The following is a 21,266-nucleotide window of genomic DNA, read 5'->3' on the forward strand; positions in this document are numbered from 1 at the left end:
ACCGTTGTAAATGGATAAAATAATTTCTTATATGACATTATTAACATATGTTGCAGGAAGCAGCGCATCAAATTGCGGCATTGAAGGTGGAGCTGCGGAAGAAAGACACTGCAATTGCCAGACTTGCTCATAAATTACAAAGATCTAGAGCCGGTGTTGTCGATGACGACAGTGAAGGTGAGGGTGAGGACGAGAGCGATGGCGAGGAGGGTGATGCAAACTATGGGGATGAAGAGACAGCAGACCGGATGGCTGTGGAGTCTGAGAGGAAAGAGAAGCAGGCCGACATGGAGGAGAAGCAAGGTCAGGAGGAGGAGAGTCAGGGTGAAGAGGAGGAGGAGGAGGAGAAGGAGGAAAAAACTGGGGAGGAGGAGAGGCAGACTGAGGAGGATCCCGAGGAGGCAGCGGAAGAGCAAGCGAATACCGAGCGCCGAAGCAAAAAAAAAATGGACATCCTTTTGGCCGAAGTTGATCCGATAAACGAGTCAGATGACGAAGGGGTTGGTAGCCTGCTAGAGTTTAACCAATTGATGGCCATTGTTCCTTATGTTGCACCGATAGATGTCAAGGTAAGCTAATTAATATAGTAAGTACAATTTGTAGGTCGTAGTTGTCTATCTGTTGAATGATTATTTGCTTTGTTGAAATTGTAGCAGGGCGATGACTCCGACCGTGAGACTTGTAGCAGGGCCGCAGATTCATCGATTGTACGTGGTGTAATGGCACGTAAGGATCGGAAGAGAAAGAAGAAGCCTGAATTCGTGACACCTGTGTCGACACCGCGAATTGAGAAAGCGAGAAAAACACGGAGGGCGAAAGGAAAGTCAGCGGTCGACGTCAATAATGAGCAGGTACGTAGTTCCATACAAATATAAGTCGTCTTGCTCAAAATACTTCAGATAGATTCTTAAATACCTAGTGTTTCTGCGTCAATACCTGTACAATAAATACAGATACCTACGGAAACATGATTATCTTCATTGTTGGTTCAGGAACCATTTGTCGTCGGCGACGATGGGGACTCGGATGCTAAGGTTGTAGCAGACCCTGGAGCACAAAAGTGGGAGGGATATCGCAATAATGACAGCTACTGTGGAAAGGGTTCCTTATCTGAGGATGAGACGAACACCATTGAACATTTTCTCGCGTCATTCGCTGTCCGGTATTGCTATTCACTATTAAGGCTTTATATATTTTTCTCAATCGATGTTTTTATCCGTTTGCGACTATCATGTTGTAGGGACACTGTATGGCAGCAGGGCGTCGTGTCTGTCTCGTCCGATGCCGTTTTAGAACTACTGTTTGACGAAGCTGTGAAAGGCGAAGTCATCGACGCGTACCTATATCATCTATGCAGCAATGAATATCAGCTCCAACACAATCCGCAGGTGCGGTGTGGTTGTGTGCCATGGTTCGTAGCGGTGAGTATCCTGTTTGGAATTTATACGGTTAGTATTACAAATCACATTGTTATTATTGCGTTGGTTGGTGTGTTCGATTTTCAGAAAGCCGTGAACGACGCGCTATCACGACCAAGCAGGGGAGCGAAAAAGCCGAGCATCAATAAGGGTAATGTACTCGCGTTTGCCAACTCGCTGCAAGTGACCGTAGGCCAAGAGATTGCCGGAATCATGGACAAAATCCGGTCTGGGTGCCGGTACATATTTCTACCCGTACACACCCGGTTTCACTGGCATCTCTGCATACTGGATACCGTCAAACGTGTTGTGTTGGAGTGTAACTCAATGCGCGACCCCTTCGGCCAGGGGAATGCAAAGAAATTGGTACGTCTTTCGAATGATCATAATTAATTGCCTATGGGTAGGGTGAATTCCTTAACGAAAGAGTAACGTTATTTGTGCAGACGCGATTTTTATCGTTGTATATGAACGCGTCACGACTATGGCCTATGGTCAGCGACATGCCCGAGTACATTAGATGCCGACACCAGGGTGAAACGTTGGACTGTGGACCTTTAGTCTGCATGTTCGCAGAGTGTTATGCGCGGGCAGGTCCAGATGTCAATCTCGTTGGTGTCCTCGGCGAGGACTTCGGCGATGTCAAGAGCTACCGAGGCACGATTGCGGCGAGGATATTGAAAGGTCCCCCCTTCTGAAACGTAGACCCCGATGGAAAAATAGGGCAGGTTAACACATGTAATGAATTTGGATTGATTTGGGAAGTTTTTGCGTTGTGTGGCGAGGTGATGGATTTGTTGAATGTCTTCAGTTTGGATTGATCTGGGAAGTTATTGTGTTGTGTGGAGGTGATGGATTTGTTTAATGTCTTCAATTTGGATTGACCTGGGAAGTTATTGTGTTGTGTGGAGGTGATGGATTTGTTTAATGTCTTCAATTTGGATTGACCTGGGAAGTTATTGCATTGTGTATCGAGGTGATGGAATTGGTAAATGTCTTTTACGTGGATTGATTTGTCATCTTCATTATATACCTGCGTTGTGTGGTGATACCCGTTGATAGCTTTTATGTGCCTACGGAAAACTAGTATGTACTTCCATTTATATATTACATGCTCCAGTCATTTGCGTTTGTGGGACTGGTCATTTCTTTTGCACTGATCACTGAAATAGCGTTCACTTTGAATCAGTTCAACCGTGTCGGCGTTTCTCATAAAACCCTACTGGACGCCATGTTTTAATCGACCGGAGATACTGCAAGGGCTTACTCGTTAATTTAAAACAAACAATACTAAAAAAACTTGATCATATTACAACAAAATATTTGTGCGGGACATAGGTGTCTGGTAATTGCGTGTGGGCCAACGTCTAGATTACAATCAACTATTTCCTGCGGAATGCTAAGCAACACGTGGTTACAGAGAAGTGCTACTATACCTACAACTAGGATACCTACAACTACAACACAGATGCCCGCATACGCAATCTGTGTACCTCGTTCAGCGAGTCTGGTACTTAGCTCGGATGCATAAGTAACGGAGTCATTATTATAAATACCCTATAGTATCTATTATGTACCTACGGAAATAGCCTTTATACTTCCGTTACCATTTCAAATGCTCTGGTACCCTACGGGTGGGGACTCGGCCTTTTCTCTTAAAATATTCATGAACTGATGGTAAGAGTGTATTGGCTTAACCATGGTAGTGTTGCTCGTCAACCCCATAATCTTGAATGGCGTGTTTTAGGCCACAGATTATACTTACATCGCTTACCCGTTAATTGAATTAGAACACAATAGAATAGACACGATAATATAACCGCAATATAGTTGTGTGGCATATGGAAGTCTGGTACGTAGCTGTGTGCTGAATTTTAATCAATGCTACGCCTCCAAGTTATTACACGGTAATACAATTAGAATACTGTATAAACAAAATAAAATATGGTTTGTACTCGGACCGCAACCCTATATGTTGGAATCATTATTCATATACCCTCTGTAAGCTATTGCGTACTTACAACAACCGTGACATTATACTTCAGTTGCAATTATGTATGCCCTGGTTACCTGTGGCTGGGGAAACGGTCTTTTTTTTTTTTTTCTTCAAATAGCATGTATTTACTGCTGATGGTTAAAGAAGGCATCAACAAATACTTAAGTTGTATGACACATGCACTTGGTTAGTATGACGAGTGTAATACAACAACTATACCTCCTAGTAATAACCCAAAAATAGGATAGCATGTACTTTCAAAACAATTAGAGATTACATTAACCATCCGTCCCTACAGAGCTACATCATCAAATGCCTCAGTACATGAAAAATATACCTGCAGAATATAACTATGAACCTTCACAACTTCATCATATACCTGCGTGAGAGGGCTACATACCACTTACTACTGCAAATAAGTCGATGGATCCAACCGGTTACATCCTAGAGACACAAAAAACAATTACAATATAGCTATTGAATATGTACCTACTGTCTTAATATATACTCCTGGAAGCCAAAAAGATGTACAATGAAAAAAAGGTTCGCTAAGCTATTTGTTGCTTGCAACTTCTTCTATTATGTCCAAGACGCCCACAACGACCACATTTCCGTGCATTCTTTACCTGCTGGGACTTGAACCTTCGCTTCTTTGGCCGGCCTGGTTGGACAGACGACGGAGGAGGGTGAATTTGGTCCGCCTGAATTTCAACAATCACGTCCATATCATGCGTCGGTACGGGATTTATTGGCTCCTGGTACGTTTTTCTGTAAGATTCAATGCTATAGTAAAGATCGCAAAAATCATAAATTGACATACTGCATTTTTCAATGCAAGCGCAGGCATGCTTGCAGGGCAATCGGAACATTTGCCATTCTCGACAAGAGCATTTGCGCGCCTCCAAATCGACTGCGTATCTTTCATTACAATCTGTTACCTCGAATACAGTTCTAGAGGATGAACTGCACTGTAGCCGTCGAGACGCCATGTACGATAGTGCCAACTTGCTCTCCTGTTTTGGACAGAGCCTTCCGTGCATTATCTCCGACTTTTCGCGGCGTTCATTCATCATTACCATCACTTGCCTTCTAATGGTATCCAACATCCCAACGAATGGCATTGACCTCGCGGATCTCACCCAACTATTCCATGACTCAGCAATGTTATTATTTATTATTCCCCAACGAGTGCCTCTGAATAGTGAATTTGCCCAACATTCTGGGTGTGATTGGGTAATGAAGTCCCTGGCCAATGGCATTGATTCGACCACAGAACTAATGTGGTTTTCGAAATCTCTCCTCAACGGAGCATAGGCGGCCTTATTGAAGACAGCGGTCCATCGTTTCTTATTATGCATTGGGTATCTCCGCATAACCTAAAAAAAAGACATTTTATGGCTGATCATAACCAGTGATGTTCATTACAGATTAATATTGACGTACATATACCTGGGTACGGAAGTTGTCCACTAAGTGTCGGAGACAGTACGCATGATGTGCTCCGGGAAAGACGCACGAGATTGACTTTAGTAAACCCGAGTGCCGATCCGAGAAGAATGTGTACTGTTTCCAATCCGTACGTCCCTCACATTCTAAAACAGATCGCAGCTTCCAGCAAAACCACTCCCAATTTTCATCATTTTCCGTAGACACAGCTGCAAGTCAACAAATAAGAACACAAATAACTACAAAGGTTTCCAACGTATAAGGGTACATACGTGCCTAAAGAGAGTATGGAAAACAGCATACACGAACAGCTATACCAAGCATTCTAACAAAATGACAACTGTAGCTAATATCAAATTACGTACCAGAAAATGCTAAAGTAAACATCCCATCATCCCCATCCACTGCAATTGCACTTAGCAGACACCCTTTGTGTTTGTTTTTTATATGTGTCCCATCAAGAAAGAGTAGGGGCCTGCAACCCCTCAAAAAACCCAGCCGGCATGCACCTAAACAAACAAAAAGGCGTTGGAAACGTTTGGTTGCCTGCTCAACTTCGCAGTCTATAATACTTCCCGGATTTGACTCCCGAAGTGCATGACAGTACCACGGAAGTTGTGAGAAACTGTCTCTACCTCCACCATTAATTGCCCTTATCGCATTCTCTTTGCCACGCCATGCTTTATGATATTTCACGTCAATCCCATAATCTGTTTGGATATGCTCCCGGATGTCGGATGCCTTATACGCTGGCATAGAACGTATCTTATCTTTGTAGACCTCAGAAATCCAGTTCGCATCGGCTGCTGGATGATCTCTTGATTGCAATAGACTCATAGTACATGTGTGATGTAAATTGCACTTACGAATGCTGAATGATGCATCACGAGCATGGAAGGATGCATAAATACGCCAACCACAGCCTTTGTCGATGCACACCGCAATAATTTTGCTCGAATCATTCTTTTGGTACCTGAAGTGTTTCTGAGTGGCAATAGAATAATTCTTCAGTAACTTTCTAAACTCCTGCGGTCCCTTGAATGTCTGCCCTTCCCCGACAATGCATCTCTGCATTGCAATTAGACTAGTACTTTCGTCGGGAATAAAGATACCATCGGCGCAATCTTCGTTCAATCCAGAACATTCGGCCTCACCCCTACATTACAAATACAATAATAAGAATGAAAATTATATCAGATGTAAGTAGTTCTAATTTTATATGGTAATAGATATTTTCAGAGTAAATGGAAAAACATGGGTACCCATCTTACTCAACCGAGTATGTCCACGGTGTCTATGGTTACCTACCGTGTCATCCAGGGTATTTAAAAGAACAACTGCATCTATTCACCGCAGCAGGCTACGTGATGCAGTAAATGCCATGGGCTACAGAAATTTCAACGCATCGATCATGGTACACCTACCTAAACCGGATTGCTAGAGGATATTGACAGTGGCGTGTGGGAGTGAAAATCGTTAAATACCTTCAAGACGTTATATCCCCACTACATATCTTTACAATCTCTTCAGTGGTTCGTTCTGCACCGCGCTACTACAAAATCGCGGAGGTGGATACTTACTACCTACAAACAACATCGCAACAATATACCACGGTATTGTTGTATGCCAATATCATGAAAGAATTATTACTAACGTAACCTATAAACAATATGTTTTTAGATGTGTTGAACATGACATTATAAGCGCTTACAGACTGCATTCTTACATACTGCATTATAAGTGCTTACAGACTGCATTCTTTCATAAGGAACAATTGTGACTGCATTCTATAACAAAGTTTAATAAAGACTACTTAATTACAAATGATGAGTAACGTACCTGCGTCCAACCGTGCTTCGGAGAGGCACGCTCTGGTGCTCGCTTCTGCACCGTGCAATCATATCCACAAACATTACCTTTAACAAGATATGCATTCTCCACATATTTGCGACATCATCGTCACACAATAACGTCACGTAGCTTTTCTGAATAGGTGCAATATATTGGAGTTTTACCGCCTCAATACTCACTTTATTCCATCTTTTCGATATATTCCGGTAAAGATCCTCCAGCGTGGTGCCCTCTTCTAAACGAATTACATGATGCTCACCTTCGTAGGAACATATAATTAATAATTTCAGACTACTTTGCTCCATGTCCATCGGAACCTAGCGATCCAACCGATGAACGTATTAACTATATTAGGTCGTATGGGCGATTAGATAATCTTACACAAAATACACTAAAATCATATGTTCTTACGGAATTCTAGTAATGTCTTGATCCTCAATAGCAACAAATTACCCATTTCACAAAATAAATATTACCCTTAAACCCTAAATAGCAACAAAATTTATTATCAAAATCACCCAAAATAATACCCAAACATTTTCTTCCAGATAATAATTTTCCAACTAAGATATCGATACAAAAACACACCTGGTACATCTAATTTCGCCGGAGAACAAGAAAGACGGGCCAGGGAACCGGTGACAGCCTTCGGTAGTTCTTCGACCGAATCAATCGACACAAAAACACACTTGGTACATCTAATTTCACCGGAGACCAAGAAATACGGGCCACGGAACCGGTGACAGCCTTCGGTAGTTCTTCGACCGAATCAACCGACCGCCGACGACAGGGAACCGGAACAGGATTCGGAGAGTGCCCTAGGAAATTTTTCAATCGAACCAGACAAGAAGCTTACCTGTGCGGGATGTGGCTTTCGAGCTCACGGAAGAGGACAACGGCTTCACAAGAATTTTTTGCGCGAAGAGAAACAGAATGAAGAGAAATACGATTAGGGAGGAAGAAGAATGAAGAAGGAAAAAGGGGGGAGTGCAGAGCAAGTTTTTATCATTAGGGACTGAATCCCAAATGATAAATGGACAGAGGGATTTTTGCCCAATTGTCCGTTTAGTTTAATGTATTGTTTATTACATGAAAGCATTGTTTTGTAAAATAATAATTCACGTTTCAACAACAATAATAATAATTAAATATTAGTATGTTAATATATATATATATAGTCCTTAATTTATTTTTGTTGAAATATAAATATATTATTCTTCCTTTATTTTAGTCATATGTATTTTTTATTTTTTACAAATTAAAATTTATGTAATATTTTATTAATTAATTAAAAACATATAAAAATATCTTTATATTATAAGTTTATATATAAAATAATGCTCATCTGTTAAAAAATATATATTTTTTTTCTATTTGCCATCAACAAAAAGGATTGTATCTTTTTTTCAATAAAAATTATTTTTCTTTTTGTTTTAAATTATTTTTATTATTATTACGACAAAAAATAAACAATATGTTAAAATTCATGTCCAAATTAAATAAATTTATTCTATATTCTTCGTCCCGGACAAATGTATCATTTTAAAATTTTATAGTAAATTAATAAATATTATTTTTTCTATCATGTATTTTATAATATTTTTTATTTTGATATGTCTTATATACATGCAATATTTATAAAAAAAAAAAAAACTAATTACATTTTATCTTATCATATCATTTAAATAAAAAATAAATAAATACATATTGTTCTTTCATTCAATTACCTAATTATCAATTTATTATGCTTAATACTAGTGCGTGAATTAAAAGATATATTTTATATTTACAAAATAATAAATGATTAATTATGAGTGAATTTAACGAGATATGAAATTTAGGCACGATCAATGTGCATAATATATTTTGTTAACATGACAATTAAAAAATAATAGTATAATTAAACATATGTACAAAATATTTTTTTATAAATTAATAATATATTTCTATTAAAAATTATATAAATCAAATAATAATAATTTAATTTAAAATCAAAACCAATCACACAGACTTCTAAAATGTAATTCACACAAATATTTTTAAATTAAATTTCAAATCGAAACCCACTATTGGTTAATTCATTTTCTTATGTATTAAATAAAATAAAAGTATACTATCACTATTTATGTCTTTTTATTAATGTATCTATTTTATAATTATTCATAAAATATTATTTTTTATATTATCTAAAATATTTTTATATATTTAACATAAAAAAAATATATTGTTCTCAAAATAAAAAACAAACTCAAGGTAATGAAAGTATAAAAAAATATACCAAATTGAGTTGAGTTTTTCTTCTTTTTTTTTTTAAACCGAAATAATATATGAAAATTCAAAATACAAAATAAAGTACTTATTACGTATACTTTAAATAATAAGATTATTATCTTCAATATTATTTCAAAATTATATAATCAATAAATTAGTTAATATAATACTCTTGCCATCATCAAAATGTGTGTTCACATTTTTAATGTAAGTAAATATTAATTGATACTTTTTGTTAATTTTCATATTTTATAGTACAAAAAATTATAATGACAAATAAGTTTATTATAGTAAAAATAAAAATTAATTTGTAAATTAATTTACACAATTAATTTAACCTTATTAGAGGAAGTAGAAAAATAAAAAATTTAGTGAAAATTAGCAAATAAAGTTCCTCCAATTTTTTACCAAAAGATACAATTCTATAACACCAAAATCCACCCTCTAGTATTGTTGTCGTAAAAAAATCGCTATCGACGGCTTAATCAAAAAAGTCTGTCGGAATTGATTTAATTGTAGGTTTCTCCGGCCTCCTTAAGAAAGGATCCGGGCTATCTCGCTATAACCGAAAAATTGATGAAAAAAAGGTAAAATAAACAAAAACGAAACTGAAAATTAAATTGGAATTAATCGATGAAAATTGTAAAAATCTGGAAAAAATACAAGAAAATAATGTAGAGAAAAATTACGAAAAAAAAGAAGAAGATTCATGATGAATTACGTCCTCTTCCTCTAGTTCTATCCTTCAATATTTATTATGTTTTTTTGAATTATGTTTGGATAAGATATTATTCCTGATTATTCTCAACAACTCCAACCACCTTTACTTCCACGCACCAGGCCGATTGAGTCCTTAGGCTAGTCAAGTCGGTAGGCCCACTCGCTGATCTGGATCTGTTATTGGGCTGCGAATCTCGAGGATTTGGACTGCACTTGTGTTGGGCCAGTCTAATTAATTTTGAGTGTGTACAACTATTATTTCCCAATAAAAATTATTACGATCATATAAACATAATTCACTTTTACAATAAATAGACTTTCACCGACTAAAATCTCTAAATGTTATATTTATCGAACTAAATCCACCCCCCTAAAAAAAAAAAAAAAAAAGACGACTCAAGTCACCTATCACGTATGGTTCATCTAATGTGACTTTTTCGTCGGGCCTGATTTGCAGGGTATTAGATTCGGCCGGGGGCTTACCCAGTACGCACTTTCGAATAGCAGCTACGGGTTCTCACGCCATTAAAAAAAAAAAAAAATACTACAATACAGTTTCGTAAGGGATAGCCTATCACAACAGCAATTCCATCGTTAAAATTTCGTTAAATTAAAAGAATTTTTTTGATAAAAATACTTTTTAATGATTGCCAAAAATAGAAAAATGAGAATATTATTGAATGAGAAATGATATAAACCAAACACACCCCATAATTCAATTAATAAATGAAATAACTTAATATAGAGATCATCATTACGTGTAATTAATTTTTTATTTTTTTTTATAGTTATCATTATTATTATTATTATTATTATTATTATTATTATTTTTGATTCGCACGTGCAGCGTACTAATTTTATTAATTAGATAATATACATACCATAGTTTTCAAATGGTTGACTATTTGATTTAATCTTAATAAATAAATAAATATTACTACTAAATAACTAATTGAAGAAGTAAAGTTATTACAGAAAGGAAATTGTCAGATACAAAATGGCAAGGGATGTCAACGCACATTTGAAGTCAACCATAGTAAAAACAAAACAATTATTTGGGTTATATTTGAATTTTTTAGTTTTAATTTGAAAAATATTTTAATATGATATATTGTAAAAAAATAATACTCCCTCAGTCTTAGGTACCATGTCTGCTATTATATAAATACAGTATTTTAAGAGGACTGTAATTAGTAGATAATTAAGAATCTATTAGTAAAAATAATTATCCTATAATATAAATAATTATAAATTAAGATTAAGATAACTAATTAATTTAATTAAAATTAAAAAAAAAAGTTGAAAATGAGATTAAAGTGTGTAATCATTTTCAAAAAAGAGAAAGTGACATGGTATGTGGGACGGACAGAAATGGCGATGTGGACATGGTATCTGGGACGGAGGGAGTAATATATTTTACAATAAAAGACTGAACAATGATAATTTTATTTCAAATTATAATCAAATACAATAGGTATGTTATTGTATTTTAATTTGACATTTTCATTTAAATTATATGTAAATGTCTTTTAAAAATATTTTTTTTAATTTTCATAAGACAATCATAAAGAGATAGAGCTATAGACGAGTGGAAATGACATGATATTTTTATGTTTGAGTTTGGCTCGTTAAAAACTCGAGTCATATTTGTTTGTTAAAAGAAATTGATATTATGTGTAATGTTTATTTTACATATAACATAAAGAAATCGAATAAAAATAATAAAAAATTAATATTTTTATATTATATTTTTAAAAATATATATTAAATATGAATTTTTTTTAAAGATAGACATTAAATGAAATAATAAAATGGAACAAAAAAATCCATTCAAAAAAAAAAAAAATCATCAATTTACCGAGATATCACTTAATAATTATTCCCTCAGTCGTACTTAAGGGATTCATTAATTTTTTTTTAATATTAAAAATATATTTATATTTGTATAATAGTATTATAAAATATTAATAAAAATATTATTATTATTTTTTTTTATTTATGTAAAAAATAAATGAAACCTTAGAGCCTAATTATTATTTTAAATTGCATAGAACATTAATGTGCATTTGCATTACAATTAAATTTTTTAAAAAAACAGCAAATTCGAAAAAGCGCAATTTTATAATAATAAATTAAAGTCCATTTATAAAGAAATCGCATACCTAACCTCAGACTCTAACACATAAATCGTGCTTCCCAATAACTACAGATTCTCACTTTCACTTTCTCCACAAACCCTCGTACTGCTCTGCCACGTGTACACACACATATATATATATATTATACGTCCAACTATTCCATTTCCAATTACCCAACCCAAAATGCCAACGCCGAAACACAGGCCGTCCGCCGCTCACCCTCCGCCGTCCGCGGTGGCGCCGGACCAATCTCCGGCCAGGACGCCGACGCCGGTCTCCCTCCAAAAGCCGAGTCCCAAAAAACCCGTCTCAGGGCCCACAAAACTTTTCCGGCGGGTCAAGTCCGTGTTCCGATCGTTTCCAGTGATCACAACCCCGTGCCGGATGCCGAGCCCCGCCGTCGGCGGCGGCGGCGTTCAGATCCACGGCGGCGGCAGCAAACAGGTGACGGGAACCCTCTTCGGGCACCGGAAGTCCCGGGTGAACCTGGCGATCCAGGACCACCCGAGGTGCCTGCCCCTGGTGGTCCTGGAGCTCTCGATCCAAACGGGGAAGCTGCTCCAGGACATGGGGGCCGGCCTTGTACGGATCGCCCTGGAATGCGAGAAGAATCCTCGGCCGTCCGATCATCAGAGAGTCAAACTGATGGACGAACCGATTTGGTCCATGTACTGCAACGGGAGGAAGGCCGGGTACGCCGTGCGCCGGGAGGCCACCGACGACGATCTAAATGTGATGCAGCTGCTGCACGCGGCGTCGATGGGCGCCGGCGTCCTGCCGGAGACGGCGGCCGGCGGCGGCGCCGGCGGGGAGGAGGAGGGGGAGATGACGTACATGAGGGCCAATTTCGAAAGAGTTGTGGGATCGAAGGACTCGGAGACTTATTACATGGTCAGCCCCGACGGGAACACTGGACCTGAACTCAGTGTTTTTTTTGTTAGGGTTTAATTTGATCATTCATTTAATTTAATTTAATTTAATTTATTCTTTCATTGTTATATATGTCTCGTGTATGAAAATAAGGGTGTAAGAATTTATATATATATATATATGAGTAATTAGCAATTTTGTTTTTATTCATTGAAAAACGAAGTTGTCAATATTATTTATTTTATAAATAGATAATTAGTGTACATTAATATGAAATACTTAGGTTAAGTGTATAGTATTCGTGTAATTCTTCAAAAGTTACATGAATAGTACTCCTTTACCTATATAAAAATATTAAGGATGGGTTAAATAATGACAAATTTAATTTATTCAGTAAAATTCAAATAATTATTTAAAATATTTTTATAAGTACTTTTTAATATTTAATAATGAAAATCACAAAACGGAAAAATACAATCTAAAAATAAATAAATAATAATACAGTATACATTAAAAAATCAAAGGAGAAAAGGGTGTGTTTGTTTGGGGTTTGGATTTTGAGTCAGCATTTGAACATGAACAGTAAAAATTTTGAATTTGAATAGTTGTATGATGTGATATAAATAAGTGTTGTTGTAATATTTTGAATGTAAAATTAATTTTTAAAATAATATAAAAATTAAAAATAAATATTTAATTTAATATTAAAAAAAAGAAAAGAATGAATATTAAATATAAAATCCAATCCCCAAACAAACACACCCGAATATTCCTATTTATTTTTGTAGGACACGTCGATATTTTTATTCATTTTTATAGATATTCCCGCTCATAAACAGTTTCCATTTCATTTCACCAACAAATTAAACCGACTGACAGTTCCCGTTCTTCTTCGCCATCTGTTATCGCCGCCCACGATGTACAGGCGTTCTCTTCTCTTCCCTCGCCGTCGAAGGAAGCCGCGAAAAGCGGGGGTACGGGCCCCCGATCGATTGACCAATTTGCCATTGTTACCGCGGCTAAAAATCCTGTCCAGCTTGCCGATCGACGAGGCGGTTCGAACAGGGGTGCTCTCGCGGAGATGGAGAAATCTGTGGAAATATATGGACGACATTACAGTGACTTACCCTTCCAAGAAGCTCTGGAAATGCTTCGATGATTTGGAATTGGACGGGTACGAGTCGGAAGAAGCAACTGATGAGTGGGTATATCAAAACATGAAGGCAGCAGGCAATATGCTGCGACAATTACGAAACCGTCATATCAAGAAACTGACGTTGCACTGCGAACACGATCCTCCTGTAGAGTTCGCGTATCAATGGGTAAAATTTGCTTTCTCCCGGAAAGTCAAAGTTCTAGTATTGAAATTTTTAGGAATTAATTACAGTGCCCCGGATTGGTTCGGCAAGAACTCCTCTCTCGAGGATATGTCGGTACGGGGCTGTTTCTTTTTCGAAATTGATGGTGAGGTTCGTTGGACTTTATTAAAGAGGCTGTCTCTTAGGTTTTTGCGTATTTCAGACGGGGAGATGTCGAAGATCTTAGATGGTTGTCCTCTTTTGGAGGATTTGATTTTGCGCAATGTTAATAATTTGAAGACACTTTCTGTTGCCTGTCCAAGTGTGAAGAATTTGATGATTATGAATGAAAATAGCGATATTGAAACTGATTTGAATGAGATCACTGCTCCCTGGGTTCAATCTTTGAAAATTGATGAAGTCTTGACGGAGAATGCTCTTCAACTGAAGAGTTTATCATCTCTACGCAAGGCACATATTAATATAGTGTATAAAGGGAAAAATGATAATTTCGATTGGTTTGTCAAACGCGGCTCTGAAGTTCTTGAAGGTGTTGTTCTGATTGAACAACTTTCACTGAGGGGCGATATTGTAAAGGTATGGTTTCTTATGTTCTTGTGACTTTTAAAATTCCAGATTGGTATAGAACTAATTTGTCCATAATCTTTCTATCCACTCATACCATTTTGCTATAAATCTGGCTTTATATGTTCTGTTCTTGTGACTTGTAAATTCCAGTTTGGTATAGAACTAATATGTCCATAATCTTTCTATCCACTCATACCATTTTGCTATAAATCTGGCTTTATATGTTTTGTTCTTGTGACTTGTAAATTCCAGTTTGGTATAGAACTAATCTGTCCAGAATCTTTCTATCCACTCATACCATTTTGCGATAAATCTGGCTTTATATGTTTTGTTCTTGTGACTTTTAAATTCCAGTTTGGTATAGAACTAATCTGTCCACAATCTTTCTATCCACTCATACCATTTTGCTCTAAATCTGGCTTCATATGTTTTGTTCTTGTGACTTTTAAATTCCAGTTTGGTATAGAACTTATCTGTCCATAATCTTTCTATCCACTCATACCATTTTGCTATAAATGTGGCTTCATATGTTATGTTCAATGACTTTTAAATTCCAGTTTGGTATAGAACTAATTTGTCCATAATCTTTCTATCTACTCATACCATTTTGCTATAGATCTTTCTATCTACTCATACCATTTTGCTATAGATCTGGCTTTATACGTTTTGATGAAATCTTATGCCTCTAGCTTCACTCTGTGCACCATTTAGAGCCAACATTGTGTGATACTTTTGGTTCGTTTGCTTTGCCTTTTTGAGAGACTAATTCGGTTGAATTTATATTTCTTGCCTTCTCCGAAATTATCTGGTCTACCATTTGTTGGTTATGTGATGGGTTATGCTTTGTTAGCTTTTTTGCGCATGATTGTTAGGGAGATAGCTCAAACAAATATTTGCAGAACCTTAACAAAAAAAAAATAAAAAATAAGAATGATAAATTAAACAACACAAGAATGTACGTGGTTTGGTCAAGATGACTTACATCCACGGGCAGAACAGAGCAAAACTTTCTATATCAAGAAAGCAAATACAAAATCGGCTCGAATAGCAATTCTAGAGCCCATAACTCACAATCTTCCAAAAGCCCTTAAAGCAAACTAAGTAAGCCACAACTATATATGAAAATGCTACTTGTTGATTTTGGTGTGTTTTGAAACCCAACCCAATGCCCCACCTATTTATAGGGAGAGATTTATGGCTACTTGGCTCCACAAGCAATGTGTGACAATGTTTTGTTTCAATTTTTAAAACATTCTAATATGGGACTAAGCCACATAACAATGATGTATATCGTGTTTGGTTTCTTGATATGCATTTTTCGATTCTTCAGTAAAAATATATTATACTTCAATTTTAGATTTAGAATTAGAATTAGAATACAAATATGTTTATATAGTTAATGCATGTGGATTTATATATAAAACTAACTTTTGTATTAGGGTCTTGTTCATGATGCATTTTTCTTTGGATTTTTTAAAGTTGAACTAAGTTGCATATGACCAATTCGTTAAGTTTCTATTGTTTTTTCTTTTCACTATTACGTACATTAATCTTGGTAATTGTAACTTTTTACAGTTCTTGTCTGTTATGAAAATATGGAAAATACCTTGCGGCTTCTTGCTTAGTTTGACGCATTTGACACTTGGCGTATATGGTTGTTTGCATGAGGTACCTGGAATAATGTATGTACTCCAACATGCACCTTGCCTGAAGACATTGATTTTCAAAACAGGATATCTTCAGGTCTGGAGTCCGTCCGAATGGGAGGTTTGTAGTCTCTTTACTTTCGCAGCCGAAAATTTTGATATATACAATGGAACTATATACATTCTAACACTGTATTGCAATGGGCAGGATCAAGTCTGCAGATGGGCCATAAGTACCATCAAAGACAGAGTCGCTTACATGAAGGATCAAATCCTGAATTTAGGGTGTTTGAAAAATATAAAGATTCTGCACGCAGGGTGTTCTCACAGACAGACTGCTGGGCGACTTGCTTTTGATGTGGCAATTTATATCCTGAAGCATGTGACGGCTTTGGAAGAGTTTGTGCTGGCGTTGCCGGAGAATGATAATCCATGTTGCATGCAATGCTTGGCAGGAAGCAATAATGTTTGCGGTTATTTGGAGTCTCTGAATCAGAAGTTGTATAACCAGTTGGGGGATCGGTTCAAATCCGATGAATGGGAAGCAAGCATAGCTGGATCTTGTTTGCGGATTGTGTCCCGCAGGTGAGTCTCTCTGATATGTCCTTCTTGAACATGAACTTGTTAGTTGACCGCACATTGGTACTATTCATTTGCTTGTAAATACTGATATTTTGGTTTGATTGATGAAATGACATTTTAATACGTATATTAGTCCTATGACCAATTTGATAACACGTGCGAGATATAATTGAATTTTGTAACCTTTTTATGTATAAATTGTTTCACCTATAGAGAATTAACAGCGTGGATCAGATAAGATAATGAAGTAAAAAACATTTAGCAACTGCGATGTTTAAATTGATAAATCTAACACGAGTGCTGATCTTTAAATTTTTCTTTGTTTTGTTTTGTTTTTTTCTTAATGATAAATCTGTGGCGCAAATATACTCACTCCTACACAAATTACAAAGTCCTTACTTTAAATTATGACAGCATAGGTTCTAGTAGTGATGACAATGGTCGGTTCAGTCGGACCTGAGACTCGACCCGAATACATATGGTTGGACTTGAGATTCGAATCGAATTCGATTATATCCGGATTCGATCCGAACAATACCCGATGGATCTGACGGATTTAATTTTTTTTTTCAATTTTTAAATAGTAATTTAAAATTGAATTCGAACCCGAACTCGACATATATTAAAATTTATATATTTTATTCAAAAATATTATAATAAAATAAAATATAAATAAATTAAACTAAAAATATATTTTTAATATAATTTATATTATTAATTTTTTTTCATATATACAATTAATATATTTGTAATATATTAATTGGGTCTGAATCAGGTTTAGATCTAAATAAGGTCTACCTTTGAACTCGAAATTCGATTCGAATCCGATACCCGAATAATTGGACCCAACTCCAAATAAATGAAATGGGTCTGGATCGAATCTATCCAAATCCATTGCCATCCCTGAGTTGCATACACTTAATCTCTTTTGTACAAACACATCAGAGTATTTAATTTATTAGTGGAAACCATCAAATCGCACGTATGAATTGTACCCATTTCTCTCCTGTTTACATTTTTCTTCTTCTTCTTCTTTTTTTTCTTTTTTTTTTTTAAATTTATCGGAAAGATCAAAAATTTTATAAATAAATAATAATAGTTAAATACATATACACCGGGCATACCCGGAAAGCAATCCTAGTAATCTCTTTTGTACTTTGTTTCATTTTATCTTCTGTTCCCCCTTCGTAGATGCCTCGTCGCCGTGGTATTGACGAAGCAATGCCTCGCCCACCAACACATTGGGATTACAAATTAGAACAATATTTCTCATATATGCTGGTTGTATTTTATTGCTGAAGAAATAAAAGAGAAAAATTTTCCTCCAGAGGTGTGGTCGCAAATAATAAAGGAGTTCTTCGAGAAACAGGTTGCGATTACGATTATGAGCAACTAACTGGAAAATTAGCCAATCAGCTGCTAATTCAAAAGGGCTTGACTAATCAAAACTAATTATATAAAATTCTGCGCGCACGCAGGGGCCATCACCAAAGGGCCAATCCCTACAATTAATAAAATTAAACTCAGCTGGAGCTGTCGAGCAGCCACAATAGCCTCCCGGCAACATTGTTCTTGTCGCTGCACTTTCCTGTACATTTCTCGGAAACTAAGGGCATGTTTCTTTGGCACTAAGTCTTGGAAGCTTACTATATAGATTCACTGTTGGGAAAAAAAAGGTCGCAAGACCACCCCGTAAGCGACAACCTTGTCAGCGTAGGTTCGTAGGTTTTAACCAAAAATGATTCTTCCTATTCCCCTTGCATTTATCATCCCTAACCATCCTTCCACATTCTTCCATCCCTTCAAATAAAACGCAACCCCCATTCTTCCACAAATTTTTCTTTTCCTGTTGGTCCGCCTTGTTACAGATCCAAGTAGCAACTTGCAAGAAAGAAAGCGACATTGTGTGTAGATCGTGGTGCAGAACATCGTTTACCGGGTGGCAGCGAGAGCGCGTTTAACCTGAAGGGTCAACGAGATTTATGGGTGGATCTTTTATTTATTTTTCTGCATAATAAGTGACCGGTAGAATAGGTCTTCTTGTTGAGTCTGTTGAGACTTTTTCGAAACTGCTATTTCTTTTGTATTGGCTATTTAACGCCCAACTCGATTACTGAATAAACCGTCGAAGCTTTCTCGTGCATATTGATTCTTTTCTTCCTTCTTTGCTCTAATATCTGGTATCAGAGCCAAGTTAGCAAGTTTGATTAGAATCTGAGGAATACACGAGTGAAAAGAGAGAGATGTCGAATGAAGGGCAGAACCTACTGACGATCCCAAAATTCGACGGTGACTACGACCATTGGAAGATGCTGATGGAGAACCTACTCCGATCAAAAGAATGGTGGCATCTTATCGATCCTGGCTATACGGAACCTGCAGAAGGAGCCAAGGAGACCGATGAACAAAAAAGTGCAAGAGCAGAATTGAAATTGAAAGATCTGAAGGTTAAGAATTATTTATTCATAGCCATTGACAAGAGCATTCTAAAGACAATTCTTCAGAAGGAGACGGCTCGGGAACTTTGGGAATCAATGAGAAAAAAGTACCAGGGAAGTCAAAGGGTACAAAGATCTCAATTACAGGCATTGCGAAGAGAGTTCGAAATTCTCGAGATGAATGAGAGCGAGACAATCACAGAGTACTTTGCCCGGGTGATGTTGGTTGCCCACAATATGCGCAACAACGGCGAACGCTTGGAAGATACTCAGATCGTCGAGAAAATATTGCGAACCCTCACCGAGAGATTCACCTATATTGTGGTGTCCATTGAAGAGTCAAAAGATATTGATCATCTAAGTGTTGATGAACTACAAAGCTCTTTAGTTGTACATGAACAGAAATTTCGCAGAATCATAAAGGAGGAAGAACAGGTACTAAAGGTGACAAATGAAAATTTCAGAGGAAGAGGTCGAGGTAGAGGTCGATGTATGACAGGAAACAACCGAGGAAAAGGACAATGGAGGCACCCGGTAAACAAAGCGACCATTGAGTGCTATAATTGCCACAAATTAGGACACTTCCAATATGAGTGTCCTACTTTGGGAAATAAGGCAAACTTCATTGAAACTGATGCTGAGGAAGAATTGCTCCTTATGGCATGTGTTGAAGGGAACAAGGCCACGAGAGATGAGGTATGGTTTCTGGATTCTGGATGCAGCAACCACATGAGTGGTAATCGGGAGTGTTTTTCAGAATTGGACGAGGATTTCAAACACACTGTGAAATTAGGGAACGATAGCCGCATTGCAGTTACAGGAAAAGGGAGTGTGCGCATGAAAGTAAACGGGTATGTTCAGGTCATTTCAAATGTATATTATATACCTGAACTTAGAACCAACTTGTTGAGTATAGGACAGCTTCAAGAGAAAGGCTTGTCAGTGCTAATTCAGAATGGAACATGCAAGGTCTACCATCCAAAGAGAGGAGTGATTATGAACTCAGACATGAGTGGTAACAGGATGTTCTATTTCATTGCTGAAATGGAAACACAGTTCCCCATGTTAATGAAGGCTGAGTCTTTAGAAGTGTCACACCTATGGCATTGCCGTTTTGGACACTTAAGCTACAAAGGGTTGACTGCTTTATCAACTAAAGAAATGGTGGAAGGGTTGCCCCAGATAAAAATTCCACAAAAGCTATGCTCAAGTTGTTTGGTAGGAAAGCAACATCGGGAGAGCTTCCCAAAAAGGAGCGCGTGGAAATCAACACAGAAGCTGCAACTGATCCATTCAGATATATGTGGTCCCATTAATCCAACATCAAATGGCAACAAGAGGTATATTTTGAGTTTTATTGATGATTTCTCACGCAAAACTTGGACGTATTTCTTGAATCAGAAATCGGAAGCTCTTGATGTCTTTATGAGTTTCAAAGTACGTGTTGAAAAAGAAGCCGGAACAAGCATACTCTGTCTTAGAACAGATAGAGGAGGTGAATTCAACTCAAATGAGTTTGCCAAATTTTGTAAAGACCAAGGAATCAACAGGCAACTAACTGCAGCTTACACACCTCAACAAAACGGTGTCGCCGAGCGGAAGAATCGGACTGTAATGAATATGGTTCGAACTATGTTGGATGAAAAACAAATGCCAAAAGAGTTTTGGGCAGAAGCCGTGAATTGGTGCACTCACATTCTCAATAGATGCCCAACGTCAGCTGTAGAAAATATGACGCCTCAAGAAGCTTGGAGTGGCAATAAACCAAAAGTTGATTATTTTCGGGTATTTGGTTGCCTAGCACATGTACACGTTCCAAATCAAAAACGAAGAAAATTGGATAACAGAAGCAGACCTCACATATTCATTGGTGTTAGCAAGGAGTCTAAAGCATACAGGCTCTTTGATCCGACAACAAACAAAATATGTATCAGCAGAGATGTTGTTTTTGAAGAAAACAATGGCTGGAACTGGAAAAAGGGTACTGCTGAGGTGATCCCAAAT

The 21,266-nt window shown here is 36.9% G+C and overlaps 3 protein-coding genes across 4 annotated transcripts; 2 read left to right on the forward strand and 1 right to left on the reverse strand.

Annotated features, from left to right (window-relative positions):
- Positions 1 to 3,706: 3,706 nt before the first annotated feature.
- On the reverse strand, positions 3,707 to 7,385 carry LOC127246529 (uncharacterized). Its single transcript, XM_051267969.1, has 8 exons — positions 7,300 to 7,385; positions 6,700 to 7,028; positions 6,345 to 6,443; positions 5,226 to 6,016; positions 4,864 to 5,069; positions 4,041 to 4,790; positions 3,856 to 3,858; positions 3,707 to 3,751 (listed from the first exon to the last, which is right to left on the reverse strand). Exons 4-8 carry the CDS (start codon positions 5,932 to 5,934, stop codon positions 3,707 to 3,709), a joined length of 1,713 nt encoding a protein of 570 aa, XP_051123926.1. The 5' UTR covers positions 5,935 to 6,016; positions 6,345 to 6,443; positions 6,700 to 7,028; positions 7,300 to 7,385.
- A 4,638-nt stretch (positions 7,386 to 12,023) lies between these two features.
- LOC127246531 (protein MIZU-KUSSEI 1) lies at positions 12,024 to 12,788 on the forward strand. Its single transcript, XM_051267970.1, has one exon. The coding sequence runs from the start codon at positions 12,024 to 12,026 to the stop codon at positions 12,786 to 12,788; it is 765 nt and encodes a 254-aa protein (XP_051123927.1).
- Positions 12,789 to 13,577: 789 nt separating this feature from the next.
- On the forward strand, positions 13,578 to 16,951 carry LOC127246270 (F-box/LRR-repeat protein At3g26922-like). Of its 2 annotated transcripts, none has more exons than XM_051267530.1 (3): positions 13,578 to 14,605; positions 16,172 to 16,363; positions 16,451 to 16,951. In XM_051267530.1, the coding sequence occupies exons 1-3, from the start codon at positions 13,628 to 13,630 to the stop codon at positions 16,829 to 16,831; spliced, it is 1,551 nt and encodes a 516-aa protein (XP_051123487.1). In that variant the 5' UTR covers positions 13,578 to 13,627; the 3' UTR covers positions 16,832 to 16,951. The 2 variants fall into 2 exon arrangements, with proteins under 2 accessions (XP_051123487.1, XP_051123488.1); XM_051267531.1 differs by having other exon boundaries at positions 16,265 to 16,363.
- Positions 16,952 to 21,266: the final 4,315 nt, after the last annotated feature.

This window comes from Andrographis paniculata, unplaced genomic scaffold, assembly GCF_009805555.1.
Source record: "Andrographis paniculata isolate CXL003 unplaced genomic scaffold, ASM980555v1 Contig30END, whole genome shotgun sequence".
NCBI classification, from domain to species: domain Eukaryota; kingdom Viridiplantae; phylum Streptophyta; class Magnoliopsida; order Lamiales; family Acanthaceae; genus Andrographis; species Andrographis paniculata.